The sequence below is a fragment of the Erpetoichthys calabaricus genome, chromosome 12 (assembly GCF_900747795.2).
Source record: "Erpetoichthys calabaricus chromosome 12, fErpCal1.3, whole genome shotgun sequence".
In the NCBI taxonomy this organism is placed as follows: Eukaryota; Metazoa; Chordata; class Cladistia; order Polypteriformes; family Polypteridae; genus Erpetoichthys; species Erpetoichthys calabaricus.
The window spans coordinates 1,638,363-1,651,721 of record NC_041405.2 but is presented as its reverse complement, the minus strand read 5'-3'; the positions used below and the strand labels follow the sequence as shown (position 1 = coordinate 1,651,721).

Genomic DNA, 13,359 nt, shown 5'->3' with positions numbered 1-13,359 from the left:
CACCAACAGCTAATGTAATATTTGATCCTGATGTCTTTATGTCATTAAAGTTGTCTGTTAAAAGAAAATGATGCAAGTATCTATCTATCTATCTATCTATCTATCTATCTATCTATCTATCTATCTATCTATATAGTGCCTTTCATATCTATCTATCTATCTATCTATATAGTGCCTTTCACTCTCTATCTATCTATCTATCTATCTATCTATGCTGTGTAGATAAACCAATATGGCGGAAAGAAAAGTCTGTCGTGAACAGGCAACCACATCCGGTCGAGTGTGTGACCTCATTAAACTTTCTTACAGCATGTGTATTTCAAGGCAGTATTTTACAGCATCAGGAAACATAAGACATACATTTATTAAAGATGCAGTCAAAGAAAGAGACTGTTTACTAAGCATAATTGTAAACCTTTTATATTTAATTCCAGCACAATACAAACCATAGGAAATTATAAAAAAAAATGTAACATGAAATTATATCTTTAGGGTTCTTCCATTAATACCAAAACTGAAAATGAAGTCATGTTTGACAACTCTCTTAATTCTTTTTCCAATATGCTGTTAAGCTGATGATGTAGTGCTGTCTTCATTAAGCTCAACAACACAACAGACACATTGAGAATAGTCCTCCGGTAATCCTTCTCCACGCTGAAATTCAGCAGAAAGCATTTCCATCTGCTGATTAGTTAAATTTAATGTATTGGATGACTCTTCTTCCTCAGTCACACCAGAAGAAACTAAAGCTGGCCCCCCGATTCTTTGTAAGTTTTCTAATGGAAGCTCTTCAATAGTAGCATCTGATGGAGCAGAATTTGTGATGAGAAGCCCATCTGACCAAATCTGTTCTGCTGTTTGGTTTCCTTCTGTTCTAATTCTGTGCATATTCCAAGCATTTCTAAATAGTTCAAGTGGTTTGTTGATTTCATTAAGGTACAGTAAATGAAGACATGCTGTGTGTACATTATTGTCTGGATTCAGAATAAGGAGATCCTCCATTTCATAGAACTCCTTGTACAATGCTTCAATGACCTGTGAGAATACGTCTTTCCAAAGCCTTTCGATTCTTTGGTTGTGTACTGATTGTCCAGTAATTTGGCTACCACGCTGCAGTCCTCTCAGGATATTCCTGAGCAGTGCTACTTGAGTATTTTCTCCTCCATGATCTGATCTTTCTTGAGGTGGTAAGCCATACTTCACGACAGCCTTGCACAAAACTTCTAAAACTGTGAATGATTTGTTATCCAATGCACAATTTAAATATAGATGCGAGAATCCATCTGTGCATCCATGAACAGCAAATCTCCATCTACAAAAAAAAAAAAATATTTAAAGGAAACCAGAACATAAATTATATATCCTAAATATTTTTTGATCAGAAAATACTGATCATTATGTTTATTGACATTCTGTTACTTTTCTCAAATTAATGAGATTACAATAAACTGGCTTATGTTGCTCAGATCCAATTCAGTAATAACTAATGCAGGTAACTAAAAGTGTAAGTGTTGCATACAATGCGAGAGCGTACAGGTGCAGTTTGTCTCAGAAAGGCGTTTATTTCCAAACCACCAATCCCGCCAGACACTCACCCTCTGACCTCAAACACTTTACGGCCAACAAGAACACACTGTTGTAAAATGTACATATTGCTAACATAACAGTAAGACCTACCTAATATACAATACAGCAGTACAAAAATGTACAAGAATAATTTACCGTATGAACGTCACGTGGCTGTCCATGTTCCAGAGGCTGTTTGGGGATCTTCTTTGGATTACCTGGGCCCTTCTTCCTGCAGTACTCCTAGCGTCAGTTCTCATTAAAGAGCTGCGTCTTCTTTGTCTTTGTACAATTAGTCCCTTTTCTCTAAGATGTCTACTGATCATCTGTTAGGAATTCATACAGCAGGTAAAGTACACTAATACGTTGACGTGTGTGTGTGTGTGTGTGTGTGTGTGTGTGTGTGTGTGTGTGTGTGTGTGTGTGTAACCACAGGATTAATTAATGAAAGGCTTCTTCTAACTTTTTAAAGTTCTGCTTAAAAATACCACATGAAACAAACTTAATAAGTGATTGCAGAGAAGCAGAAGTCATTGGGGCAGAACTACTGGAGGTTAAAGAAAGGAAGAGAAACCGAAGCCAAGCCTATGAAAGAGTAGAGCTACACACGTTCACCCATCATGTTCCAAATAAGATTAACGTAATACCCTTGGCCTCTGCATTGTGAGAAAAAAACTATAACTGCAGAGACAACACAAAGATGGGGAAAACTTGTAGACTCCACATTGTTACTACATATAAAATAAAAATAATTCACCTATCTAGAAGCTAAAAAAAAACTTACCTCTGTCCCAGAATTTGGATATTTAGACTGGAGCGGTTGGACTTCATTATCAAGCTCCTTGTCAGTAATGCCACTGAATGTACTGCATGCGGACAGGTCTTCCATTTTAGGACTCTTGTAGATGTGTGACACAGAACAACCTAAGTGCTCAGCAGTCGTCTGTCCAGTATGTCCTCCTATTTGAAGTTCTTCTCTAGTAATCAATTTGTTTGGTAAATCATGGTCACCTGTGTGTTACATTGTTTGAATAAGTATGTATTCTAGGTATTATTTTATATGGCATATTTTTGTAAAAATAAACTAAAGTATTATAGGAAAAAAATAAAAAATAGAAAAAACGACATACATTTTTGTATTGCAGTTGTACATAGTTGGATAGCTTGGAACACCATACTGTACTTTACAAAGCAAACCAGCATGATTGTTATAAAGAATAGTAGAAGAAATGTATGGCCTGCAGCAAATATATCATTTACCAAGTTGCATATTTAATATTTTAAAGTTGCATATGTAATTAAAATATTTTTAAAAAGCAGTGCAATCATACTGCACATCACATGCATTTAACCAAACGGTGACTGTTCCTAGCATAAAATATAAAGCAATGGACTTCTTCTTAGCATGTTTAGTTCAATTTAAACTGTACAGCATGATAGCCCTTCATATATCATAAGTAACTTATGAAACAGTGAAGCATTGTAAGCTCATTTTCAAAATTCACTCAACTAGGTCCTTTAGCGTGGTCAGAGTGAGGGACGTTTGTCCTTTACAACTTCATGCTGGACATTAACAATTGTGTTTGGTGACGGTGTATGAGATAAAAGGGCTGCTGTGCTCAATGAACAGAACCCTCTCTCTGCTAAACTCGCTGTTGTAGCAATGCATAAACCTGACAACCACAGGTATTATAATATTCATCTCTTTTTAAAATGTACATAGAAGATAAAATATCTATCTATCATATAGTGCCTTCCACTTCTACATACCTGTTTATTATATAGTGTGTAGCAGTAGAGGCTTTTATCGACCTCTCAAACCCTCAGGTACCACGCCAAACACCATGTAAAAGTCCAAGACTTATTTATTTTATAATAATTACGTGCACAAAGCACCCTCCACTCCACACTACACATACAACAATCAATAATCACTACAAATACCAATCCTCCTCTCCCAGACACTTCGCCACCCTTCGTCCTAGCTCAGCTCAGTGTCTGGGCTTTCCCAGAGTCCTTTTATACCCCCTGACCCGGAGGTGTTCCTGTCCAACAATCCACAAGTCCTTATTACTTCCGGGTCAGGGTAAAAGTCCTTTTCTTCAAAGGAGGGCACATAACAGTCTGACAGCCTCCCTACAGCAACTCCCGGTGGCCCCCATGGTATCCAGCAGGGCTGCACATACAAACTACAAGGTCCATGAGGCCCTGCTGGAATTCAGGGAACCTCCATGCTGTTGGGAGAGCTCCACCTGGCGGCCTGGAGGGGTGGCCTGGAATATTTAGCCGGCCATCCATCACAAGTGCCTTTCACGTCTATCTCTCTTATCTATAGTCAGAAATGTGTGCTTGGTGAGCTCATTTCAGGGTTTTGTTACACAAGTGCCGTGAGAGTTGTGCCCCAACACTTGGTGTTATTTCAAATCATTTTACTGTGGGTGTTGGACTCCATCAAGGCTGCATCTTATCACCTCTCCTTCTTTGTGGTTTTCATGGACAGGAAATCAATGAGTTGAAGAGGCCAGAGGTGGCATTGTTGCTTCATGCAGATGATGTTGTCCTCTTTGCAACATCTGACTGTGACCTTCAGCACGCACTCAGGTGTGAAGTGGCAGGAATGAGGATCAGCACCTTCAAGTCTGAGGTCTTGGGTCTCTCTTGGAAATGAGTGAATTTCTTTGCCCAGGATAGGGGGTGGACAACTGCCCTTAGCTGAGGAATTCTGGTATCTCAGGATCTTGTTCACAAGTGATGGATAAAGGGAGCACGAGATTGACTAGTGAATTAGAGCAGCAGCAGCTGTTGTGCAGCTTGTGGTAGTAAACTAAGAGCCGAGTCTAAAGACAACCCTCTCGGTGTGCTGGTTAAACTACATTCCTGTCCTCACCTATGGTTATGACCATAACAATGAGATCACAAGTACACTAAGGAGAAATGAGGTTGGGTGGCAGGGTTGATAGTCTGTGACAGGGTGATAAGCTCGGTGATTAGGGAGAGCCTCACAGTAGGGTCTCTGCTCCTAACCATTAGATAACATGGCCACCATGCAGCATCATAAAAATCAGATTATAAAAGACACTGTGGTACTGCTGGCCTCCACTCAATGTGTCGTTATTTAGTAGAATATTCAGACTCAATAGTAGAAGAACACTTACATTTTAAAAAGTTGCTTCTACTCCTCAGGTTCTTCAGGACATCCCCTGAAACAACAGCCCCTAAAAGAGAGGAGCAGCAAAGCAGAATGTGAGCCACCAGCACATTTGATTAGGAAAAAACCTTCATCTGAAGACACACAACCCACCGGTCTTACTGGTCTTCACAAACTCCCAGCTGCCAATCTCCTCCAGTCTTTCCTTCAGAACCGTAAGCTTCTTCCTCTTAGAGTCAGGAAGGAAGTCTCCATTACCAGCATCCTCAGGTGAGCTGTCGTCTTCAGGAGGGAGACTGAGAGATGGATAATTCTAAAAAAAGATTGGAAGAGAGATGGAGAACGTGATAGTCAAAGACACGTGTGTCAAAGGTCCTGCTGGTGTCCTTTAGATCGTCCCTCTCACCTTTAACAAGTGGATGTAGTCGTCTGCCTGTGAAAGTTCGGCCAGCTCAGTGTCTCTCTTCTTCAGCTCCCTGATCTCCTTCTCCAGTCTCTTAATGAGCTCTTCATCCTTTCGCACTTTCGCCTGCTTATATTTTCTGATAATGTTGATCACAAGTGACTTCAGTCCCTTCATGGACTGAATTGCAGACATGAAGGTTTTCTGGTGTTCCTGCACCTCTTCTTCTGCAGAAATCTGAACAAGAAGACAAGAAACATTTCAGAGATGACATTAAACAAGAAGATACTGCCGCCATATTAACAGACAAGGGACTTGAAATGAGGACAAAGTAGACAGCCGTGAGAGAGGAGAGTCCTGACGGCACAAATACAGAAGGCAGAGTGGACATTTCAAGGCAGTGCCTTCCTCTGAATCATCCCCCAAAAGACACATCATAAAATCCTTGGACAACACCTTTCCAACTTTGCCAGTCCTTGGCCACTTTGGACACCAAGAATTCTGCATGTTCCTAAATGCATTGACTCACCTTGATCCTCGCTGAAGTCTCCTTCAGTTTCTCCACTCTCTTTATTTTGTCCTGGAGTCTCTTTTTCACTACTTTTGTTTTGCTCTCCAGCTGACTCTGTGTGGAGACAAACAAAGGAGATAAGTTTGAAGGAGGCTGAATCCTGGCCATTATTCTGTCCTCTCTATGTCCACTCCTTACTCATTTGATGAGTCAATAGTCATCGGCACTTTTGTGACATTTGTGTTCATAGGAATGACTTCTGAACACTTTGAAATCACTTCCATTTTTGGCCTGGCACCTCACATGTTGGACTTGTCTTGATGTTGTGGCACCCGGCTGGGATTCCTACCCGGCCGGGACGCCCGGGGAGACAGGAGGAGGGCTCATGCCTCCTCCAGACCACGAGGGGGCAACCGCCCTGGTTGTATTGGGGGCCACGGGTACAGGGCTTAGAAGCTCAACCCTGTAGGGGCCCATGGTCACCGCCAGGGGGCGTCCCCGTGCCTGATGGACCCTGGACCCCAGCACTTCCGCCACACCAGGAAGTGCTGGGGGGAAGAACAGAGGGAGCACCCGGAGTGCTTCCGGGGAGAAAGCCGGCATTTCCGCCACACTGGGGCGTGTCAGGTGGAAGATTGCCGGTGCACACCTGGAGCACATCTGGGTATGGATAAAAGGGGCCGCCTCCCTTCATTCGAGGCTGGAGTCAGGTGGAAAAGGACGAGGTCAGAGAGCAAGAGAGAAGGAGGCAGTCCGAAGAGGAGGCAGTGTGGTTGGCCTGGACTTTGGGGAAAATTGGGGTTTGTGTGGCACTTAAAGACTTTGTACATGTTAGTTGTAAATAATCGTGTGGTGGTGCTTAAAAACATGTCTGCCTGTCTGTGTCCCGGGCTCATTCCACAATGTCTAGTTGTGTAAGAAGTCAAGCTTTTTTGGGGTCTAATCCTATGTTTGGTCATCTAGACCTCAAAAAACACTCATTTTAGGTCTTTTTTGGACAATATTTGATTCAGGAAATTACACCCTTAGGTTGTCCTTCTGAGAGAGTTCTGATTGAGTTACACCTCTTTGGCGCAGATGTAATGAAGGAGGGAATGTGGATGGGTGTTCCTTATCAATACCTCCTCATAACAAGTCATTCTGTTTCAGGACTAACACGTCTATTTCTTGGCCTAAACCTCTTTTTCCTCGTCTACATATCCTGACCATTGAACATCTGTCGAAAGACCCCTGAGAAGAATCCTTCATCCTTCCATTCATTGGAGCTGCTTCTCTGCTGGTTCAGATTCCCTGGATGTGTGTGATTTGACAGATCGACTTGTGTGTCAGGACTGAAATACGAACTTTATCTACCCAAAATGTACTCAACATGCAAAGTGAGATGGGGTGATATCACTGCTGCTTCATCATTACGGAACATCTAAGCCGAGCAGCTGCCATTTTTTGATTTCACTCCACAGAGCAGTGGACAATAAAACATCTGAGGCCAGCAAGACATGGCCAGTACTGACAAATCTGGATGATCCCACATACAGCCCACCCACCGTCCTCAACTCCAGGTCACCTGTCTCTTCCCGATTTCGCTCCTTACCTTTCTCTCAGCTCTCTCCTCATTGAGCGTCTTGGTGTCGTGATCGCTGTGTTCAGTCGCCACACACTCTAAGCAGACTAACATCTTGTCGGTCCTACAGAACATCTCCAGGACTCTCTGGTGCTTTGTGCAGAAGTTCTCTTTCAGATTTCCAGTCGACTCCTCCAGTTTGCGTCTCTTGGAGGTTGCAGACTCCCCAGGATTCTGCAGGTGACTCTTACTGTTGGAAGCCATTATGGTCATTGAAGCTTTCCGTTTTCTCTTAGATGGAGTTCTTCTGACTCTATATTCCTTTTTCTTTTCTTTCAGATCTGAAACAGTCGTTTTCTTGCAAAGCTGTGGCGTTGGATGAAACTCCATTTCACACTGAGGGCACTTGCAGGTCCCCTTTATATCAAGCTGATCCCAGTGCTTATTAATACATTCCAGGCAGTAGTTGTGTCCACACGGGAGAGTGGCCGGCTCCTTCAGGTCCTCCAGACACAACGATCAGGAGTACTGACTCATAGAGAATGAAGAAAGAGCTTCTGCCATCACCAGAGATGATGCTGTCTGACACCCGAGAATTGGCTCTGCAGAAATGAAAATGAAAGGAGCTCAGCAGAATGCAGTCGCACTTGTATTTATACTCTGTGAACACATCACCTTATATAATCACTAAGACAATAGGCTTTGTTTTAGAGTTGACGTATGCTCTGAGTTACAGAGTGTGCAAAGTTTCATATTCATGAAAAACAAAACTGAATCTTCAGGTGAAGCAAAGCCGGGCCAGGAGATCACAAATGGACCGGAGAGCAAGACACAGACAAGAACATCATGAAGGACCTGACATCTCCTGCCTTCAACCTGAACCTCATCTGCACAAACCTGGGCCAGTTGACATAGCAGGTGATTGTGGTGTCTGCAACAGACCACGCGACTCATGACGACCAAATGACAGATCTGCAGATACAAAGGAGATATGACAGGAACACACAACACCACCCTGACATGAAGTCCTGACTAGAAAAGATGGTAAAAAGAAATGGAGAGCACAATCAGCACTGCATTCACTGAACAGGAAAGTGTCATGATGAGGATCTGCTCTCCATATTTGATGTCCACTCATCCTGGTGATGGTTGTAGAGGTGTGAGAGTAATGAGACCCTCTGGTTAGCAGGCCCGAGGGTACAGAGATGGTGGTCAGTGGTCACATGGTTACACTAAGCCCTAATTCACAAAGTCTGAGCACTCGACTCTCCTCTGTTCTGATTCTCTGTTATGCTTTGAGCTTCTTTATCATTTGTCTTGGGTTTTGCTGATCTGAGATGCTCATCTCTGCAATCAGAATTTTGCTTAGAAGTCAATTGAGAAGTTACATATTTCTTACCTGCATAATGTTGTTTTGGGGATGGCGCTGCTATTTGGTGGGTTTGCATGATCCGTTTTCATGGGGATTTCCCATAAACCACCGAGACTGCCTCACAGCTTGTGATGTCATCAATGCACCAGTAAGAAGATCACAGCCAAATAATAACAAGATTCCGTCACTGGATCCAACTTCGTGCCCTGATAACCTTGAAGTGTGATTAAGGGGGTTTAGAAGCAAACCTCCGCCCTGTGACTACCATTTTTGGTGTATGATTTGGCTTTGATGTTTCTTCTCTCTGTTTCTCTCTGTTAAATGTCAATGAAAGAGGACCTTGACAGCTTCAGGACTTGTGTGCCAAAGCAAAAGCAAAATGGGTGATGGCAGTCCATCCTACATCACCAGCCAGGAAGAAGCCAGCAGCACTGGGCACAGATTCACGTACCAGAAAGGGGGATGGCAGACATGTCCAGCAGGGGGCGCTGGCTCCATTGTTGGAATGAGTTCTTCTGTAATTGCGGCGTGTTACATAACCCCAATCTATATAGATATGATATTAAAAGGCGATACCCCTCCCTTAGTGATACGGCGGTAAGAAATCATATAGGAGAAATAACTTTGCTCTCTCTAATGACGGCATAACAGATGAAGGAAGCCATGACAAGACCTTCAGTAGTGGGAGCCCAATGTATACAGTCTGTCATTTTCGTCGCTGCATTGGGAGGATTTTCCGAATCTGATGACGTTATCTCCCATCTGTCCCTCGTCTTCAAAGGTGTGCTGGGCAATGTTCCAAGGCTTTATACTCTTTCTTCACATGCAGGCCCCCACTTAGGTAAATCATGTCAATCCCAAACAAGGCAAAGAGGATAGAGCTTCATGCTGACGTTGACACACAGAAATAGGGCATGTTTCCACAGCTGTCTTTATCTGTCTTGTCTTCTAATGCTTGCCTAGCAGTTCCAAATGATGAGCCCCTGTGCTCAGCCTGGCTTTGTGTTAGCTGTCCATGTGAGTAGAAAGAAAAGTAGATTTATAAAATGATATTTGTACAGAGCGCAGTGACATATTAAACGTTTACACGTATTACAGCAGACAACGTGGGACTTGGAGTGGAGTTGCCTTTGCTATCTTAGTAATGAGTGTCACAACAGCGCCATCTGCAGGAGCAAAGACGCTACTGGAAATCAGCGCTGCCGTTTACAGGACGTCATGAACCTCTGCTGCTTGTCATTGTGGTTCTGCCGGGGCTTTATGCCCACCTTTAGTTTCTTTAACTCTTAGTTGTTTACTTGTTACTTTTTGGAGATTTATTTTATTATATAAGGGCGGCACGGTGGCGCAGTGGGTAGCGCTGCTGTCTCGCAGTTGGGAGATCTGGGGACCTGGGTTCGCTTCCCGGGTCCTCCCTGCGTGGAGTTTGCATGTTCTCCCCGTGTCTGCGTGGGTTTCCTCCGGGCGCTCCGGTTTCCTCCCACAGTCCAAAGCCATGCAGGTTAGGTGGATTGGCGATTCTAAATTGGCCCTAGTGTGTGCTTGGTGTGTGGGTGTGTTTAAGTGTGTCCTGCGGTGGTTTGGCACCCTGCCCAGGATTGGTTCCCTGCCTTGTGCCCTGTGTTGGCTGGGATTGGCTCCAGCAGACCCCCGTGACCCTGTGTTCGGATTCAGCGGGTTGGAAAATGGATGGATGGATGGATTTTATTATATTTATTACTGAGAATGTGTCTGTTAATTTCTTTCTGTTCTGGTGGGCCAAGAGAAATTACATGCTTCAGATGGGAAGAAATTTTGAGGCCCCAACCCAGTTGTCCCCATTTACTTTTAGAAAGGACTACAAAAATAATAATAATGCACGATGGCATGGAAGTGAAACAAACGAAACTGCCAGTACAAAATGTGCCTTTCAATAACACGACTGCATTGAGGCTCTCTACAAGTTGGAGAGCACTTTAATTCTGGTCTCTCCATCTTCTTCTACTTTAATTTAATGGAAGTTTCCAATCCAACTTAAGGTGCATTACCGACACCTACTGGACTGGAGTTGTGATGCAAAAAGGAAAAAACAAAAAACTGTGACTCCAAATACCTAGATCTCCAATTAGATTCTCTCAAATAACCTTATAGTTTTTAAATAACTGAATATGAATCAGTTTACATTCATCTTCATACCTGAATAATTGACCTAGCGTCAAGTTACTCTTTCCCAGGGATTTAAATGTTGACCTTGTTGTAATTTACACTCCATGCACCCTAATAATTCATGCTTAGCTGTTTCTAGTTGATTACATGATCTACACGCTCCAGACTGATGCTGTCTTATCTTGAATTGTGTATAATTTAGCCTAGTATGTCTATTCTGGTCTCTCTGGCCTCTTCCAGGCAGTCAGATCTTTATGGATTTGTGGAGTTTAGAGGAGCAGTAAAACATGGAGGCCTGCTGTGATATCACCTGTCACGTATGTGCATCTATGAATCCTCCTCAGGGCTCCTGTGCATTATGTGACACCACCCCAGGTCGAGAGGGGGCACTCTCGATAACCATGTCCCCTCCTTTTCTTCCAGCAACTCCAAGAAGATGCCCCCTGTGGGCACCTGACTCCTTCCTATTTTTCTGTTTAGCACGAGTCCAGCAGAAGGTCTGAAAGCAGAGCTCACTTGCCTTACCTGAATTTGACCCAAGGCCCCCTGGAGATATTTTGTTGTTATTACTTCGTATACGCCTGCATTTTCATTAAAGTTTCAAGAAGTTAATGTGGATGATCAATTTGGCCCCCCAACATTTCCTTGTCTGGACATTTGCAGTTTGTCCACACAGCACAGATGAGAACTGAAATATTAAAGAACAAGCGTATGACGGGAAGGCTGAGCTTAGCAGCAAGGAAAACATCAGGGCAGCTTTGTCTTTATATGTTAAAATATTTCAAAGTGGACAAATTCAACTCTTAACACTTTCAAGCCGGGTGTCAACAAAAGTCGAGATCGAGGGCCTGAAGGCCAAACTTTGTCTGGAATTTACTATTTGGTTTTATCCTCTGAATAAAGCAAAGGCCATGAGATAAACTTTAATTGCCATCCACGGCCCTAACAGCACAGTCGCTCTTGTCAAAGTAAATCATTGGCAGAGGATGATTTGTGCATTTTCGACGGCTCATATATTGAAAAAATGGTGACTTAGCATTTGTTTAATCATGAAAGACACCCTAAGGCTCTTTGATTGGTGGGCAAGTTACAATTTGAATTAGAAAAGCCTTGGTTTACATGTACAGCCTGCTGTCCTAAGTGACATTCTGTCACCTCCTTATTCTTCAGACACACCAATGGTCACAGGCCTGTCGCTGCCTCTGCCAAGTTACACATATGGCGGTCTGCACCCGGTGTGAGGGTACAACGATAACTTGGAATACGACACAAGAACACCTTAGCAATAACTGCGGCCGGCTACCTCGGCTTCAGTACCTTAAAAGAGAATCTGCTCATGAGCCGCACTCCTGCTGGGGCGCCTTCAGCTCCCCCATGGTTACACCCCGAGATGTCTTCACTTCAAACTATTTTAGCAAAGGCCAAGGGCAGCTTGATGATCTGCAATGCCAACTGGGTGGCCTTCCCTTTGAGAGACCTGCATGGATGGTCTAACAAAGACCAGGAGAGCCTCCTGCCAGGTCACCTTCATGCTTTGGATTCTGGAATACTACGTTTGAAAGAGCTGAACAGACAACGAATCACTCGAACGAGCCCCGTTCGCTACACTGCACTCAGTCGAGGTGGATGGTATCAGTGAAGAAGGCCATTTCAATGAGACGACACTCAGACATGAATTTCATCAATTCTAATATTTAGTTGCTGAAACACCAGGCCTCAAATTCTAGAAGCCAGAAGTAGAAGAACACATACGACCTGAACGATTCAAATCAACGTCCATATAGACGAGAGAGAGATTCCCATGTAGATTAAATCAAGTTAAGGTCCTACTTCTCCATTTAGACGTCTCTCCGTATTGTAGGTGGTGCTGTCCTTTCGTCCTTTGACAGCATGATGGTTCAGAACTGTCCACACCCTTTCTCTCCAATACCAACCCTCCATCTCCCATGTCAAATGCCGCATGTCATTGTCTGCTTTCCAAGGCTGTAGTGTGTCTGCATCAAACGAGCAGGGTCTCCGTCTCCCCTACCTTGGCTTGATGGCTACGTTTAGTAAGTGGTGAAAAGCCGGACAACTGAGAGCAGGCCTTAGTCTTGCTACTTGTCAGTGAAGTTATTTCAAGCTAATTATGAGATACAAGTTAACAAAGTTCCCAAGCTCCCTCTAGTTTGCATCTTTAACAAGAATATACACACTGGTTAGTTTATTTGAGCTTAAACAAGCCACTTCTAACAATCAGATTTGCTTTTACATTTGCTTTTAATTTGCTTATCTCTCCCAGAATTCCAGTCTATTTGCATGAATGAGACCCAGAATTCAACACTCTGCTCAAGCACATTGTTATTCCTATCAGTTTGTTTAGCGTAAATACAAAGAAAACAAAAGAAAAAAAGATTCAAGTCTCTTCCAAAGATACGAGTGGTCAAATATTACAAGGCCTGTTTAATAATCTGAAATAACTTAAATGTGTGTCCGCATTACAGCATTGCATCCAGTAGGCTGTGTAGTGGCCAGGGTGCAGGTGGGAGACGGAGAAAAGGATTTTGCACCTTATGAGGACCATCAGATGTCCTGTGGTCTTATTTTGTGCCTTACTAGCAAATTGGCACTCATGGGACATTAAACAGGATTCTAAAGAAATAAACAGAACTGA

At 43.2% G+C, this 13,359-nt stretch overlaps 1 protein-coding gene across 1 annotated transcript in view; it reads right to left on the bottom strand.

Annotated features, from left to right (window-relative positions):
* Window positions 1-7,708, bottom strand: part of LOC127529899 (tripartite motif-containing protein 16-like protein) — a 36,172-nt gene extending 28,464 nt beyond the window's left edge. The window contains exon 1 of the mRNA XM_051935163.1: window positions 7,302-7,708. Coding sequence (XP_051791123.1) covers window positions 7,302-7,579 — 278 coding nt within the window. The 5' untranslated portion in view covers window positions 7,580-7,708. The remainder of the gene's footprint in view (window positions 1-7,301) is intronic.
* Between the last annotated feature and the right edge of the window lie 5,651 nt (window positions 7,709-13,359).